The sequence below is a fragment of the Lytechinus pictus genome, chromosome 19 (genome assembly GCF_037042905.1).
Source record: "Lytechinus pictus isolate F3 Inbred chromosome 19, Lp3.0, whole genome shotgun sequence".
NCBI lineage: Eukaryota > Metazoa > Echinodermata > Echinoidea > Temnopleuroida > Toxopneustidae > Lytechinus > Lytechinus pictus.
Genome location: NC_087263.1, coordinates 5,387,235 through 5,405,765, shown reverse-complemented (window position 1 = coordinate 5,405,765; position 18,531 = coordinate 5,387,235). Strand labels below are relative to the sequence as shown.

Genomic DNA, 18,531 nt, shown 5'->3' with positions numbered 1-18,531 from the left:
TTTTCAAAGAGATGAGTCATTCTAAGTTTACAAGGAAATAGTCCATTACAATGATAATCACCTTCTCTTCCCTCTTTTAAAAGAAAACTGAATAAAATAAGAAGGAATAGAAAGCCAGACTTTCAAAATTTTCAAGCTCTCTTTCAACAACACTGTCAAGAAGATATCCAAAGTACGTGTTTGATCAGCAGTGTTTTACAACTTTTTTACAAATCACCCCAAAAGCTGCATGTCTCGCTTTATATGATACCCATCCAATGTTTGTAGTTTACATGTTTCAGCCATTTATGACAAAATTTTGCTCGAATGTCAGCTACATGTATGTACAAAATTAAGGATCTTACATTCTTAGCTGTACATGTATATCAAAAGCATTTGCCCTATAGTCTCATTGAAATGTAAAACAGACATTGTCTTTCTCAACTTTGAATTAAGAATGATAAAGTGATTTAGTATTTTCAATAAAGACTTTGAGGCATTAAAGGACAAGTCCACCCAAGCAAAAAGTTGATTTGAATAATAAGAGAAAAATCCAACAAGCATAACACCGAAAATTTCATCAAAATCGGATGTAAAATAAGAAAGTATGATATTTTAAAGTTTCGCTTAATTTCACAAAACAGTTATATGCACATCCTGTTTGGTATGCAGATGAGGGAACTGATGACATCACTCACTCACTATTTCTTTTGTATTTTATTATATGAAATAAGAATTATTCTAATTTTCTCCACATTGTCCGGTGAGACAAAGTTTTATTCCTCCCTGAACATGTGGTATTACCGTTGTTATAACATCATACGGCTCAGTTAAGTTGGTCCTTAATGTCAAATTGGTGAAAATTGAAATATTGTATAATTCAAACAATAAAAAACAAAAGAAATAGTGAGTGATGGACATCATCGACTCTCTCATTCGCATGTCACTGAGTTGTGCATAACTGTTTTGTGAAAAATAATTGAAACTTTAAAATGTCATAACTTTCTTATTTTACATCCGATTTTGATGAAATTTTCAGCACTATACTAGTTTGATTTTTCTCTATATATTCGAGTCATAATTTTCCTGGGGTGGACTTGACCTTTAATGGAATATTATGCCCCAGAAGAAGAAGCTAAATGTTACATATTTTGTTACTATGAATTCATATTAACAATTATGCATTGTTTTGTGACAATTACTCATTTGTTATAATAACTAATGCACAATTTCTATATAACAAATGTTCTCCCAGCCAATCAGATTGAAAGCTTTCAGTAGCTTTTAACTGTATATTGCAAAGTTGTTATTAAATTTAGTTTTTTTATGAAACTGGCACCGGATTGAAGTTAGACGCTGTCCAGAATGCCCTAGACATACAGTTAAAAACAAGCCCAGAGAAGTGTTTTGTGCACTTACATACATTACACACTCACAAAGTTACAGAGGTGCCGAGATGGCTGGGTTTTTTATCCCCTTTTAAAAAAGTTAATACTTTATGATACATCCTGAAATACACCATGAGTGAAAAATAGCCTTCCCATATAGGGAATTCCAACACATGAACAGTTCAGCAACAAGCACAATCTATTCACCAAATTATGATCAATGAGGCTCAGTGTTTGAAATCCAGTCAGCATAACTGAAATGTTGCTATATTAGGCAATCCTCTAAAAAATACCATGTGGGGTTTGGATTTTGGTAAAATAACCTTTATTTGCACATGCTCACATCTGGGGAGCGTTTCATGAAAGGACTTGTCGGACGTTTTATCCGACAAGTCCCATTTTATCCGACAGTTACCATAGTAACAGTACCTCTCAGCCAATCAACATCAGAGAAAGATGTCAGATCTGACAACTTGTCGGATGAAAATGTTGATGAAACACTCCCCAGACCTAGCTTTTTGCCAATTTATTTGGGACTTATGTTCAGATTTAATTATACCGTATAAATTTCTTTTTAATTCCGAGCTTTGTCCGATTTCTAACACTTGCACTGGTCAAACATCATTCTAGAGTCTTATTTTGAACTGCATTTTACCTGGCTTAAAAATAATGCCTTAAAGAAACATAAAGCACTGAACATTTTCTTAGGAAACATCCTACATATCTTGCAGTGTCCATGCATCATTAACATCAACACTATCATCATCAATCAACACAATCATCATCATTAATTCATCAATTTCACAATCATTCACTCATTAAGCAGATATCACCAAGATAATGTGGGTCAATCCACGTCAAATCAACCAATTTTCAGACAATTTGTCACCCGACCCCCTTCGATTTTCTTTAAACTCGCACCAAATGTTCCCCCAAGTGTCTGACGGAAAAATCTGAAATATTTTGCCCCAAGGTCAAACGGTTGCTAAGATACGGCCCCCCTTAGCAACCAATGCGTGACCAAACAACCAAATTTTAAAAAAATTTACTATTTTTGATTGACTGCTGCAACCAAGTTTAATGAGGTAGAGTGCTTATTTTCTGTAAATTGGAAGAACTTTTTAGTCTTAACATGCACAGTATATTACGGCACAGATCTAACCAGCCGTTATTGCGCACGAGGTGGCCGAAAATGGTGTTAAGCATCCAAGTCAGTGATTTTGGGTGCATGTTTGGAAGCTCATAACTTCCAAATTCAATTAGCTTAGAGCCCAATATTATGCATATTTGAAGACTACCACTTGCTCAACAGACCTACAAAAAATTGGCCCAAACGTGTTCGTCAATTTCTTGTAGGGCGCCCTCAAATTTGGATTTTTTCTAAAAGTTGCCAAGTTCAAGGTCACGGATCATCCCTCGTCCCATCGAGGAGCAACACCAATTTCTGTATACTGATAGACAATTACCTATATTTTCATGGGATACTTAAAAATTTTTGTGACCGAAATGTTTAATAGCTGGTTTACGCATTCGAAAATGGTCGTAAACACCCCCAAACCAATGTAAAACGATACATAAAGGTTTATCAGCACATTTCAAATTGCAATAAATCAAAAATGAAAAGCCAACAAATACTGGTATTGTCTGTAATGGTAGTCTGTAATTAGTACTAAAAGGATATGCATCACAAATAATTTGACTAATTGGCAATGACCTTGAAATATACAGCTGAATATCATCAAAAACAATAAATCAGGTCGATTTTCTGTGATTATAGGGCGCTAAACTGTATTTACAGGTACTTTCACTTGTGTGTCATTTCAACACAAATGATGATTTTAAGCTGATAATTGCAAATCTTGTTCCTGTCAGGTTCTTCTTTAATATCCAAATAATACATAAAGCAATATCTTTACCTTTTGACCTTGACATTGATCTAAAAATAGCTGTAAATGCCTTAAAATGAGCATATTCACAACACCCGTGAGCTTTACAACACATTTCAGAATTGATTTTCTCATAGACTAAATGCCTGATCATGTTGATATTTGCAGTATTGGTAGTCCATAATGAGTACTTGGATGATCTATTATTAATTCATTTGTTTTACAAGACAATGATCTTGAAAATATGGCTGAAATTCACAAAAAATTGTTAATATGCCGATATCTCATCATTAGAGGTTGTTTATACCGACTTTCACTTATGTGTCATTTTAACACAAATGATGATTTTAAGCTGATAATTGCAAATCATGTTCCTTTCAGGTTGTATTTTAATATCCAAATAATACATAAAGTCACATCTTTATCTTTTGAACTTGACATTGATCTAAAAACAGCTGAAAATGCCTTAAAATTAACGAATTTCAGCTATTTTTAGATCAATTTCAAGGTCAAAAGATAAAGATGTGACTTTAATAATATAGGGTATTTATATTGCGCACATATCCACCTTGTTAGGTGCTCAAGGCGCTCCTATATTACCCGGCTAAGCTAGGCGTTCATAGCGCACACAGCTTTTTAAGGAATTACTTCCTACCGGTACCCATTTACCTCACCTGGGTTGAGTGCAGCACACTGTGGATCAGTTTCTTGCTGAAGGAAATTACGCCATGGCTGGGATTCGAACACACGACCCTCTGTTTCAAAGTCCGAAGACTAATCCACTGGGCCACAACGCTCCACGCTCCACTTTATGTATTATTTGGATATTAAAATACAACCTGAAAGGAACATGATTTTAAATTTACAGCTTAAAATCATCATTTGTGTTAAAATGACACATACTGTATGTGAAAGTCGGTGTAAACAACCTTTAACGATGGAATATTGGCGAATTAAAGATTTTGGGTGAATTTCAGCCATCTTTTCAAGGTCATTGTGTTGTACAAAAATGAATTAATAATAGATCATCCAAGTACTCATTATGGACTACCAATACTGCAAATATCAACATGATCAGGCATTTAGTCTGTGAGAAAATCAATTCTGAAATGTGTTGTAAAACTCATGGGTGTTGTGAATATGCTCATTTTAAGCATTTTCAGCTATTTTTAGATCAATGTCAAGGTCAAAAGATAAAAATGTGACTTTATGTATTATTTGGATATTAAAATACAACCTGAAAGGAACATGATTTGCAATTATCAGCTTAAAATCATTATTTGTGTTAAAATGACACATACGTGAAAGTCGGTGTAAACAACCTCTAACGATATGATATTGGCGTATTAACAATTTTGGGTGAATTTCAGCCATCTTTTCAAGGTCATTGTCTTGTAAAACAAATGAATTAAAACTAGATCATCCAAGTACTCATTATGGACTACCAATACTGCAAATATCAACATGATCAGGCTTTTAGTCTATGAGAAAATCAATTCTGAAATGTGTTGTAAAGCTCACGGGTGTTGTGAATATGCTCATTTTAAGGCATTTACAGCTATTTTTAGATCAATGTCAAGGTCAAAAGGTAAAGATATTGCTTTATGTATTATTTGGTTATTAAAGAAGAACCTGACAGGAACAAGATTTGCAATTATCAGCTTAAAATCATCATTTGTGTTGAAATGACACACAAGTGAAAGTACCTGTAAATACAATTTAGCGCCCTATAATCACAGAAAATCGACCTGATTTATTGTTTTTGATGATTTTCAGCTGTATATTTCAAGGTCATTGCCAATTAGTCAAATTATTTGTGATGCATATCCTTTTAGTACTAATTACAGACTACCATTACAGACAAAACCAGTATTTGTTGACTTTTCATTTCTGATTTATTGCAATTTGAAATGTGCTGATAAACCTGTATGTATCGTTTTACATTGGTTTGGGGTGTTTACGACCATTTTCGAATGCGTAAACCAGCTATTAAACATTTCGGTCACAAAAAATTTTAAGTATCCCATGAAAATATAGGTAATTGTCTCTCAGTATACAGAAATTGGTGTTGCTCCTCGATGGGACGAGGGGTGATCCATGACCTTGAACTTGGCAACTTTTAGAAAAAATCAAACTTTGAGGGCGCCCTACAAGAAATTGACGAGCAAGTTTGGGCCAATTTTTTGCAGGTCTGTTGAGCAAGTGGTAGTCTTCAAATATGCATAATATTGGGCTCTAAGCTAATTGAATTTGGAAGTTATGAGCTTCCAAACATGCACCCAAAATCACTGACTTGGACGCTTAACACCATTTTCGGCGACCTCGTGCGCAATAACGGCTGGTCAGATCTGTGCCGTAATATACTGTGCATGTTAAGACTAAAAAGTTCTTCCAATTTACAGAAAATAAGCACTCTACCTCATTAAACTTGGTTGCAGCAGTCAATCAAAAATAGTAAATTTTTTAAAAATTTGATTGTTTGGCCACGCATTGGTTGCTAAGGGAGGCCATATCTTAGCAACCGTTTGACCTTGGGGCAAAATATTTCAGATTTTTCCGTCAGACACTTGGGGGAACATTTGGTGCGAGTTGGGATATAATAAGATGGCAAATATAGCGATCTTCAACGCTTATATATAAGCGTTGAAATTTGTAGCCATCTCCTTGTATTAGTCTATAATATACGACGTGTCAAATTGTAGCGAACTAGTTCGCTATTTCCAGATCTCCTCTATATATATAATATATACGAGGGGGAATTGTAGCGAACTAGTTCGCTATTTTCCAGATCTCCTCTATATACAAACGACTGGAAATTGTAGCGAACTCGTTCGCTATTTTTCGGATCTCCTCGATATGTACACGAGGGGGAATTTTAGCGAACTAGTTCGCTATTTTCGAGATCTAGCTCCTCTATATACATACGGGAAATTGTAGTTCGCTATTTTTCGGATCTCCTCGATATATACACGAGGGGGGAAAATAGCGAACTACTTCGCTATTTTTCGGATCTCCTCGATATATACACGAGGGGGAATTGTAGCGAACTAGTTCGCTATTTTTCAGATCTCCTCGATATATACACCAGGGGGAATCGTAGCAAACTAGTTCGCTATTTTTCGGATCTCCTCTACATATACACGACCGGAAATTGTTGCAAACTAGTTCGCTAATTTTCGGATCTCCTCTATATATATACGAAGGGGCATTGTAGCGAACTAGTTCGCTATTTTTTTGATCTCCTCTACATATACACGACCGGAAATTGTTGCAAACTAGTTCGCTATTTTTTTTATCTCATACTATGCAATGTGGCAAACTGTAGCAAACTAGTTAGCATTTTTTCCAAAGCTTACATTATTGTGAACAGGCGCGTAGCCAGGGGGGGGGGGGGGCGGTGGCCCCCCCCGAAAACGTCCCCAAAAAAAAAAAGAGAAGGGAAAAAAGAGAGGAGAAAAGGAATAGGGAAGGGAGGAAAGGGAAGAAAGGTAGCTTTGTGGGTTTTTTTTCTTTTTATTTTATTTTTTTTCTCAAAAGAGAAACTCCTTCACTCTTGCTCTAAATTTATATATGAATTTTGCTTCCGCGCTGTGCGCGGTTAAATGATAATATTGAAGTTCTCCATTGTTTCCCCCACCCTTTCTCTAACCCTGTTTCTCCACCTCAGCTATATGTGTTTCTTGCCAGTTAAAGTTCGAATGTATACATTAGGGCATGGAATTAGAGTAAGGTTAGGCCGAAGTATATGAAGTTATCTCTTTTTTTATTGATTGCGGAACTTCTGGACGGGTCGGCCCTGGGCGGGTAAAATCTTTATATCAATTTCTGCCGTCACCTCCATAAAGTCAACTTCTCCTGCTTTTCAGCTCATCACTAAACAACCATAATTTTGGGGCAAACAGGTTCCTAATTTAAAAAGAGGAAGGTATAAAATTTGTGTCGTATTAGATAGAAAAGTACAATATTTATTATCAAATTCTATTAAACCTCATGTCATTTCCCTGCATATTCATCTCCTGTCCTGTTTTGCGCACTCAGTTTGAAATTTTGAATGACACTTAGGGTTCTTTATAATTCAAAATGAAGCGCTTCAGGATAAGTCAAAGAAATTAGGCATCCTTTTTTATATAATTTCAATGAATCACAGAAGTTTCAAATTTTTGCGCACTATTTTCCTTGTAATGAAGTTCAATAATCTTAGAAAATCAATTGAATTAGACCCGATGGGGTATAGAGATATCTGCATTTGATGAAACGTCCGCCCTTTGAAACTTCAGAGGATCATAAAATTGCTCTGCGCGGGGAGGAATATCTTCCTCCCGGCATATACACTTCTTCTCCTCTGTTTTGCGAGTTATGCACTGTCGCTAAATTGTTTGTAATCAAATCTGATCTTTCCAAGGGAAGTATTCAATCTATCTTTGAGAATACCCTTTTATCGGGACCCTTTTCATGGCAAAAAAAAAAAAAAAAAAAAAAACGCTTTAGCCTCCGCGCTTTGCGCGGGGTTATTATTATTTTAATTTCCTCCATTGTATTCCTTTTTTATGCGTTCGCTCACAATCACTGTTGAACTGAACAAGGTTCATGAAAAAAAGGTTAAAAATCACAATATTGACAACTGAATTGGAGCTGATATAGATACTAGAGACGAGAGAGACGGCTCCTTTTCATTTTAATTTATGAAACACCAAAACTCCCCCTCCCTGGACCCAACCCCTAGGGAGCGCGCTTCGCGCGCTCTGTAAGTGTTGGCACGCTTCGCGTGCGATTACCGCCCCCTCAAAAATGAAATCCTGGCTACGCGGTTGATTGTGAAGGCTTCAAAGTGCAAATCTGCAGGTTTTGGCTGTATATATTGGTGCCATATTGTCAAATTGTAGCGGAGCTAGTTCGCTATTTTCCAGATCTCCTCTATATATAAAATTATATACACGAGGGGGAATTGTAGCGAACTAGTTCGCTATTTTTTGGATCTCATGATCATACACCAGGCCAGGGGGAATAGTAGCAAACTAGTTCGCTATTTTTCGGATCCATATATATATAGAAGATATCCGAAAAAATAGCGAACTAGTTCGCTACAATTCCCTCTCGTGTATATAAGTTTATATATAGAGGAGATCTGGAAAATAGCGAACTAGTTCGCTACAATTTCCCGTCGTATATATATATAGAGAGAGGAGATCCGAAAAATAGCGAACTAGTTCGCTACAATTCCCCCTCGTGTACATATAGAGGAGATCTGGAAAATAGCGAACTAGTTCGCTACAATTTTCCGTCGTATATATATATATAGAGGAGATCCGAAAAATAGCGAACTAGTTCGCTACAATTCCCCCTCGTGTATATAATTTTATATATAGAGGAGATCTGGAAAATAGCGAACTAGTTCGCTACAATTTCCCGTCGTATATATATATATATATATAGAGGAGATCCAAAAAATAGCGAACTAGTTCGCTACAATTCCCCCTCGTGTACATATAGAGGAGATCCGAAAAATAGCGAACTAGTTCGCTACAATTTCCCGTCGTATATATATATATAGAAGAGATCCGAAAAATAGCGAACTAGTTCGCTACAATTCCCCCTCGTGTATATAATTTTATATATAGAGGAGATCTGGAAAATAGCGAACTAGTTCGCTACAATTTCCCGTCGTATATATATATATATAGAGAGGAGATCCGAAAAATAGCGAACTAGTTCGCTACAATTCCCCCTCGTGTATATATATAGAGGAGATCTGAAAAATTGCGAACTAGTTCGCTACAGTTTGACACGTCGTATAATATAGACTAATACAAGGAGATGGCTACGAATTTCGACGCTTATATATAAGCGTTGAAGATCGCTATATTTGCCATCTATAAAATACCGGTGCGAGTTTAAAGAAAATCGAAGGGGGTCGGGTGACAAGCATTGGTTGATTTGACATGGATTGACCCATGTATTAAATCATCATCATCAGCTTTGTCCAATTTCTAACACTTGCACTGATCAAACATTACTCTTAGATCTTATTTTTAACTGCAGTTTATTAACTGGCGAACAAATAATGCCTTTAGTTTAAAGTAAACATAAGCAATAAACATTTTCTTGGGAAAAATCCTTCATATCCTATGTCTATGATCCTTAACATCCACATTTTCATCATTATCAACACAATCATCATCATTGATCCATCATTATTTCACAATAATTCACTCATCATTATTAAGCAGATATCACCGAGATACATGCATCATCATCATCCTCATCATCATCATCACCACCGTCATCATTGGTCATAAATCACCTGTATTAATTATTATCAATATAATCTTCATCATCACCACCATCGACTTCTTCTTCCTCCTTTACATAGCATCACCTACTTCACCATTTTCATCATCTTACATGTCTTATATTATAATGGTCAACATGAACGAGCACGACACATGGTAAAAAAAATAGTAACAATACTTTATAAAGACCTGCCCCTATCCAAATATTCCGATCCTACGCCGTACGGCTAAGGCAGCCAATTCAAATCCAATTTCTTCATCATTGTCATTGACATTGTTCATGATCATGTTGTTAATCGTTATTAGGTCTAATCTCAATTCTCATCATGCTCATCTATCACCATCATATTAAAATAAAAACTATCTTCTTCCTTTTGAGCTGATAGTGACAATATATATAGAAAAAATTGTGGATGTTTGCGACAGGATGTGAAACTGCATCGGCGCCGAACTGACACCGGCTAAAACTTTGAAGCGCTATCACGACACCGAGCTCGGCCGCGGGAGGCCAGGGGCCGATTGCACGAAAGGGTCTTTCCAAGGACCGTCTTTCGTGTCGCCCATCTTTTATGATGCGCTATAAGCGGGGTGTTTCTGAAATTTATGATAAACAAATAAAATTCGTAAGCTTGCTTTTAAATCAAATTTTATACAATTTCATGAGATATCACATCATTTTATAAACAAATATTTTGTTTATTTTTAACGGACAAATAAAATATATTTGCAGATAATTTATTTGAAATGCGTTTCACATGGCGTATCATAAAAGATGGGCGACACGAAAGACGGTCCTTGGAAAGACCCTTTCGTGCAATCGGCCCCAGGGGGTGGGGAACGAGAAGACGAGATAAACAGAGCATGCAGAGCTGGGGCAATTTAAAAAGTGAAACGAGACAAAAATCAAATAGGCTTACTTTTTAAAATTCGCTCATAGTTGCTTTCAAAGTCCATAGCCCACTGGTTGAGTGTACAGGTAGCTAAAACCACCTTTCTTCCCATTTTAAAGGCTATTTGTTCGACTTTTGGAGATGAAATCACACGACAGAGATTCGCACGATCACGACGATCGGAAGAGCTAAATTACGTGCGTGTAATGTGTGCGCAGTGCAGTGGTAAAGATTGTTGTCATTTCTTCGATCGACTTCATAATGTATGTGCATATTGCACATACACTGATCAACCCTGAACCAGCTCAGTGCACTACTACCGTATATTATTATTAAAATCGTAGTACAGTCTCACACAGAACAGAAAAGGTAGCTTCTTATTTTCTGATTATTAATCACATTTTCGGAGGAATTCTGTGAAATTTACTTCTTTTGATATTTCAGTTAGTGACATCGAAATACCTTTAGAATCCAATGTCATGAATCGATTACAAAAATCTCTAGATTTTAAAACGAGAAAACAACGGATACGACGTACCGGTACTTGTTAACTTTTTTAGAAATTACGTTTTTGAGATAAAAGCGGATACATGGATACTAAGATACGTGGATACACATGGATACGAGGATACGTGGATACTGGGATACGTGGATACTACTACCGTACTGATAAATGGATACATGGATACGAAGATACGTGGATACGCGGATACGTGGATACTACTACCGTACTGATAACTGGATACATGGATACGAGGATACGTGGATACGCGGATACGTGGATACTACTCCCGTACTGATAACTGGATACATGGATACGAAGATACGCGGATACGTGGATACGAGGATACGGGCAGCTGGGATAATGTTTGTGGATACGGGGGAGGGGGTACAGGGGAGTATCCAGCTTTCGCCAAAGGGGGGGGGGTGGAAGGAGGGAGAGTCGTGGGGGTATGTTATACAGGGGAGGATCCATGCACCTTTCGCGAAAAGGGGGAAAAGAAGGGAGAATCAGAAAATATTTTCATCCACATTTCAGTCGGTCGATCTGTCGTTAAAGGGATCGTTTAACATTGTGAGAAGCTGATTTAAAAAATTCTCAAATTAAGATGAATTATGTTTATGAGTTTATGTACTTGTTCTAAGAAACCCTAGAAATCATCTTTATTTTGAATGAAAAGTTGTTAGTAGGTAGGAAAATGTGATTATATTAGAACTCGTCTACTAGACGATTTCCCAAATTACTGTGACATCCCGATTTGAAAATAAAATTGTATGCCTCCCTCCGCGTTGAGATCGTAACGGACACGCAAGCGAGAACTGTCAATCAACCAACAGTGAATGGGGGCAAGGCCGCTCCGGCCGGCATGCACTGAGAATTGTAAACATTACATGCAGCGCATGTTCTCTGCTGGCTCTTTTCTATAGTGCCTTGACGGTTCTAGTCGAAGCAGAGAAAGTAGTATGAAAGAAGAAAAACAGATTCTGATAGCGCAACGAAAGATATGTACAGACCATCTAAGATAAGAAAAATGCAGACTTACTGACTCCTCGCCGGGATGGTAGTAACGTGGCAAATTTTGGGCGATGTACTTTAATATTACATGAAGATAAAGCGAAAGTGTAGCACCAGAATAAAATATGTGCGATCCAGAACATCATACATGTACTTGAGAATAGAATAAGAACATGTGGTCTCTCGAGCTCTGCGTGTGTCGTGAGCTGAGGCATGGACCATGGCCATGGCTAGCTGAGGGAAGGATGGCTTTATCCCATGCGTGAACGTGTCGTTGTTTATGTGGGTATGCAAATTACTTGGTATTACGTAAGACTCTTCCCATATCGCTCGAAAAATGAACATAATACAGGACATTCATTTTTAATTGTGCAGTCACATGATTATAACATTTCATTTATTCAAGACTGTTTCTCTAATGGGCCGAGCACCTTTTTGAGAGCAGTAATCAAAACTTGTGTAGTAAATCTGCCATATTTTACTCACGTATGCACTCCCTTCCTTTGAACGCGAGGTCCTTTCTTCTTCTTCTTTTGCTTGACAATTTTTTGGCGAAATACCTTTAGATTGTAAATTTTTAGATGAAAACCTTTTTTTTTCTTTTTTTTTTCTTTTCAAAATTTTCTCATGAATTGTGCCTCCTCCCTTTAGAAAAACCTGGATCCACCCCTGCACAATTAACGTAAAGCTGCCCCCCGGCCCCCTCCAACACATAACTGCACAGCCCAACAACCAATGTATAACGAACATCTTTATAATAATTATATAAAAAGATTTGGTGCAGCATAAAATATATAAAATATAAAGGTATATGCTGGGGATAAAAAGGACATAAAATTAATTGCATTATTCTGTGGCCGGCGGCGAAAGCATAAACATATTAGATTCTGGATTGGCGGTGTTCCGGCGGTGTTGAAGCATGATCTTCCGCCGCCAGTGCCAGAATGTATATTTTTACGTACTTCGGGGGGGGGGGGTAAGAAATATTTCCATCCACATTTCTTCCACATCGGCTGATAAATGCTTAATTATTATCATTTAGGGGGGGTGTCCCATGCAACTAAAGTCTGAATTTTTAAGTACATCGTAGCTTTATTCTTACAATCATGGACCTATGGCCTAAATTAATGATGCGAGCGCGAAGCGCGCAAGGTAATGTTTATTTTTATATTTCGCCTTGAAAATAAATATAGGAGCGCGAACTTTTTTATGAACATGAACATCTTAAACGGGTCATTCTACTCACTTTTGGTAATCACGCAGGGTATGTTCATCTTAAACAATTCGATTTGATTTATTGTTCTCGTAAATGCGTATTAGCATTTTCATAACAAAAGAAACATAATATCGTTTTAAATTTTGGCATGAATAATAGAGTGTACTTATTAAAAATATGATTCAACCCACACACACCAAATGATCCACACCCAACATATTATGATATTAACAATTAGCAGGATCGAGGATTGTCATTATAAGCACATTGCTTGGAAAAAAATAACTGAAAACCCGAGATTCAAACTTATTAAATTGCATTGATTATACAACAGAATGGTGCGAGCGCGGAGCACGAAGAACAAGTTGAAAATTATTAATATTTTGACATGAAGAGCTGAATCGGGTCATTCTAATCAAATACGGTCTTATGGTAAGTATAAAGTTTATACGCCAAGCGAGCTGATATTTGTTGAAATTAAGATCTTAATACGAAACATTGTATAAACTGTTTTGGAATATTGCTGCATATTTTCCTGAATAATGATAAGAGCGCATGTAAAACGCAAGCTGATTTTTAAAAAAGTATATTCGCGATTGATTTTTTTGTATAATGATTTCTACTTTTTCTGTTTTCAAATCGTTCCTCTTTTCTTATTTCATTCACTTTTCTTCTTCTTATCGTTCCTCTCTATTTCCGCTTTCTCTAGGCATAGATAGCAAAGCCCCAAGAAACTCCAGAATCCTGAGACGTCCAGATGGTATTTTGTACAAAAAAATGAAGTCACCAATCTAAAAATGTCACTTTAATCCGATTTTAAAAAATGTGGAAAGACACATGCAGGGTTCGGCGACAGGGCATATAAAGTTTAGTAATAAAATAGAGAAATGCGAGTAAACGCAAAGAGTTGAATTTGAAAAGTTTTTCGATTTTATATTAAAATCCTACATTTTTATTTCAATAGCATGTTCGTGATATTACTTATAACCCCTTATAACATTGCATTATGAAGGGTTATATATAGATATTCCCGTGATGCACATCAGTGTTTCCACTCTTCCCGAAATTTCGGGAAATTTTACCTTTTCCAGGAAAGGTTCCGAATGAAACAAATCCATGCAGGAAATTTCGGGAAATCCAAAGCCTTATTACAAGTAAACAATAATTAAACATAGCAACTGTCAACATTCATGTTATATTTTTAAAATTGTTTGCTGAAAGTTTCGACTGGCTACATTTTTGTACAATTTTTGTTAAAATCAAACTAAAAATTCTAGGAAATGTCTATAAATTCGAGAAGTTTGTTTTGGATCTGTGGAAACACCGATGCACATGGCCTTTGTAAGCGGGGGTGCTAAATCACCTCCAAGATTTATATGGGGGTGATGTACAGGTTTGATCCAAACACCTTCATTTTGGTGCGGAAAACAAACTTTTTATTTTTGATTGTATGATTATTTTGCTTTAAATTTTAAGTATTTTCCTTTGTCAAAACTGCTATTTTGGTATTATTGGTTTTAGTAAACATGTGATATTCATCTTTTTCTTATTTTTATTTTCACATTTTTCCTTTCTTTTCTTTTTTCTTTCTTTCTTTCTTTCCCTCTTCCTTTTAAGGGGGTAACTACCCCACTTATCTAAAATTTAGGAGGGCGTGCCCCTTCCCCTCGCTTCCATTTATCGCTACCTTTCCCATTCCCTTCATTAGTCTGGTAACCTTATTTCGACGTCAAAGTGTCCACTCTATTGTTCTACAACACAACGAACATGACTAAAGAAAGAAAATTGGGAGAGAGAAGTAAAATGAAAGGATCTGAAAACGACGTGTGACCAGGTTGAATTCTCTTATTCACAAAGTGCAACCCTGGACATGGAGGAATGGGGGGTCTGAACATGTGATTTTTGAAATCTTGAAATGAAAATCATTACATCATTATGGAATATAAACAGGGGAAAAGACAAACAAGAACATAGCAGACATTTTCGTTTCTAATATTAAAATGTCCTTTATTTTTTTTCCTATTTCTTGTGTTGTCCAAGGTTGGAGGTTGGTTGCTAGCGACCCCCTCCCTTCACGCTAGCGCATTTACACACTGACGAGGCGGATCGGAGAGATGAAATCATATATCTCCAGAATGGACGATGAAAAAAAAATTAAAATTATTGAAAGGGGGAGCGGGAACGCTATAGATTATGCCTATACCTGCGGCCCCCTAAAAAAAAAAATGGAGACGAGGGAAGTGGAAGGGGCGAGTAGCGTATAAGTTCTAAGTAATGATAATAATAGTAATAAAATAATATAATATTTATATAGCACACGTGTCCATCTTGTTAGGTGCTCAAGGTGCCCATGTATTATTATCACTGCTTGATTCGTGTGATCAAAACGAACATACCTATAATCCTTTATTTGAGCCCCTCCCCCGCGCAAACGAAAAACACAACGAACTTCCACAACCATGCAAGGGAGAGGGGGGGGGGGAGAAGTGGTGTTCATTTTCAAAAGTGATTACATTATTTTATTTTTTGCTCACGAGCTACACTCCATCGTAAATGTTCAAAATGTTTGTCGGTATAGCCCTTGATTCTACAAATGTATATCGGTAACGTGTACCGACGTCAGCTATACGACCATGAGTCTTGGAAGTGTTCAACACTCTCCTCAGTCACATTTTCTTCCACCATACCCAGGGCAGTACAGACTTTCATCAGTTAAAGGTAGGGGTGGGAATTATCATTCACACTTTTCCGATAGGCCGCCAAAATCATTTTTTTTTTTTTTTTGGGGGGGGGGGGGCATTATTCACGTTATTTATTTATTTATTCATTTATATATTAGAGGGCTTGACCTAACTAAAGATCGAAGTTCTAATATAGTCTTATCTTACCTTATCTCATGAGGTCTAAATATATCACATGCAAGCTAAATTTATTGTATATTTTTATTTAGAACTGAGAATTGAATATTCTGGGCAGTTATTGTAATCATGAAGAAGATGCGTATCTAACGAAAAGATTCGTGCGAGCGCGAAACACAGAAGTAATTTTTAATATACTCACCGACAAAAGTATTCGTTTTGCAGTGACTCATGAATGTACATGTAATACAAATCTCACCAATCAATAAAATGCGAGAGCGAGTTGTACATTTTCAATATCTGGGACTAAGAAATGTATATTCGAATCACATTTTCAACCATAAATTGGATGGATATATAAGCATAACTTTATGATGGGAGCGTGCATGAAGCGCGAACAGAAATTCTAATTTTCCGCCCGAAACTCGGACAATCTAAGCACTTTTTCTGTCATGTACAATATGAGTATTATTGAGAACTGAACATGTTAACCACGTTTTGAAATCATAACCAGGATGAGTATGTAATCAAACAATTAATGCGAGCGCGAAGCGCGAGCTGATTATTATTTTTTTTAATTCAGATCTAAAAACTGGAAAGTTCAAGTCCGTTTTTTATTTAAAGAAGAAACGTCATATTAGAGAATTAGACGCGAGGTGATTTTCCCCCTAGATTTAGACCTAAAACAAGACATAAAAAGCAATGGAACCATGAACAGAATGGCTATATAATTATATATAAATGTGTGAAGTTATACATGTACATGTTATACATATATATATATATATATATATATATATAACTCAACAATCGATTAGAGCGCTGAGCGCAAGCTGATATTTCTTCCGACATGAAAAGTGGACTTTATTACATGGCGTGTCTAGCCGGGGCGGCAATGGAGGCACGTGCCCCGGGTGCTACTTTCAGTGGTGCAAAAACGGGAGATAGATGCAAAGAAAGAAAGGGAAAAAATGAATAGAAAAAGCAAAGGAATTAAGACGCTGAAAAAGGAATACCGCTGACGGTAATACCCCCGTTCTCTGTACCATTAATGCACTTTTCAACGTAAAAAAATAATCTTGCATGTCTTTAACCAGGGATGAATATTCGTGCAACTTTTAATTAGTGATATACTTATATTCTCTCCATGAATTCCAACAAACACTCCTTATAAAAAAAAATAGTTTTTCAAACTCAAATGTCATAACTTTTCATCTATAGCTACGAGTTTGCATTATTTTTATACCTTTCTTTTCATTAATTCTTGCAAACAGTTCAGAAATATAATTTTCTGGTTTGTCAAAGCTTCTCACCACGCTCTGATTTTGATGAGGGAGATAAAAACTCTCCATTATACATTTTTAGGTGAGGATATACAAAATATCATCTCGCGCTTCGCGCTCACATTAGGGCCTACCCCGATGAGATACGTATCCTTTTCATGAATTCCTACAAAAAGCCCCTAAAATTATCCATGCTTTGATTACCTCCCGTTTAGATTTTTCAAACTCATTGTTCTTTAACCTCCCACAAAAAGATTGGACAAAACTTCAACGTCTACAAAACTCTGCTGCCCGTCTCCTAACATACACTAAAAAGTATGACTCCATCTCGCCAATCCTCCAGTCCTTACATTGGCTGCCTGTTGATAAAAGAATCTCCTTCAAAATTATTTTACTATTATTCAATTTATTATCTCTTCCCCCACATATTTCCGCAGCTCTATCTCAAAATATCAGCCTTCACGCAGTCTCCGCTCATCATTCTGATGCTCTATTGCTCCAGACACCCAGAACCAAACACAAATGGGGGGGGGGGGGTGCATTCTCTGTTATAGGACCAAAGCTATGGAATCGATTGGCTATCCAATTACGCCAAATTTTCATCAACAGAAACATTCAAGTCCCAGTGAAAACTAAATTTTGATCTCCCATTAACATTCAGGAGAATTCAAATTCTATTCTTTTTCGTTTTCTATTGTTGTTGGGTGTTGTGTTTATTTTTCTACAAGCGCCATGAGCACCGAAAGGTGGACGCGTGCGCTATATAAGAAGCCACCAATATTATTATTATTATTGTCATTATTATTATTATAATTATTATCATTATCATCATTATTATTAAGATTTCCCCTCAATATTAATTTTTCAGCTCGCCCCTCGTGCTTGCATGAAATGCTTAATTAGACAAGCATCGATATGTCCCGATTGGAGGTCTCAATATCAATAATTTTCGGCTCGCGCTTCGCGAATGCGTTCATTGTCTGGATATGCATCATGTTAATTATTACAAAAAGTGCTTAGAATATTCCTTTTTAAGATCTTAATACTGAAAATAGTAGGCACGTGCTTAGCGCTCGCATACGTTGTTTTCGTTAGATACGCATCATTTTCATGATAAAAAACCCCGGACTAGAATATTATGTTTTATTTTGACTGGTCGAGTGCAGAGTATATACACAATAGCACTGGCGTAAATCCCGGGGGGATGGGGGGGATATATCCCCCC

At 36.6% G+C, this 18,531-nt stretch overlaps 1 protein-coding gene across 1 annotated transcript in view; it reads right to left on the bottom strand.

Annotated features, from left to right (window-relative positions):
• The window catches only part of LOC129282634 (glutamine-dependent NAD(+) synthetase-like), a 30,535-nt gene extending 20,704 nt beyond the window's left edge, over positions 1-9,831 (bottom strand). The window contains exon 1 of the mRNA XM_064114050.1: positions 9,762-9,831. Coding sequence (XP_063970120.1) covers positions 9,762-9,831 — 70 coding nt within the window. The remainder of the gene's footprint in view (positions 1-9,761) is intronic.
• Positions 9,832-18,531: the final 8,700 nt, after the last annotated feature.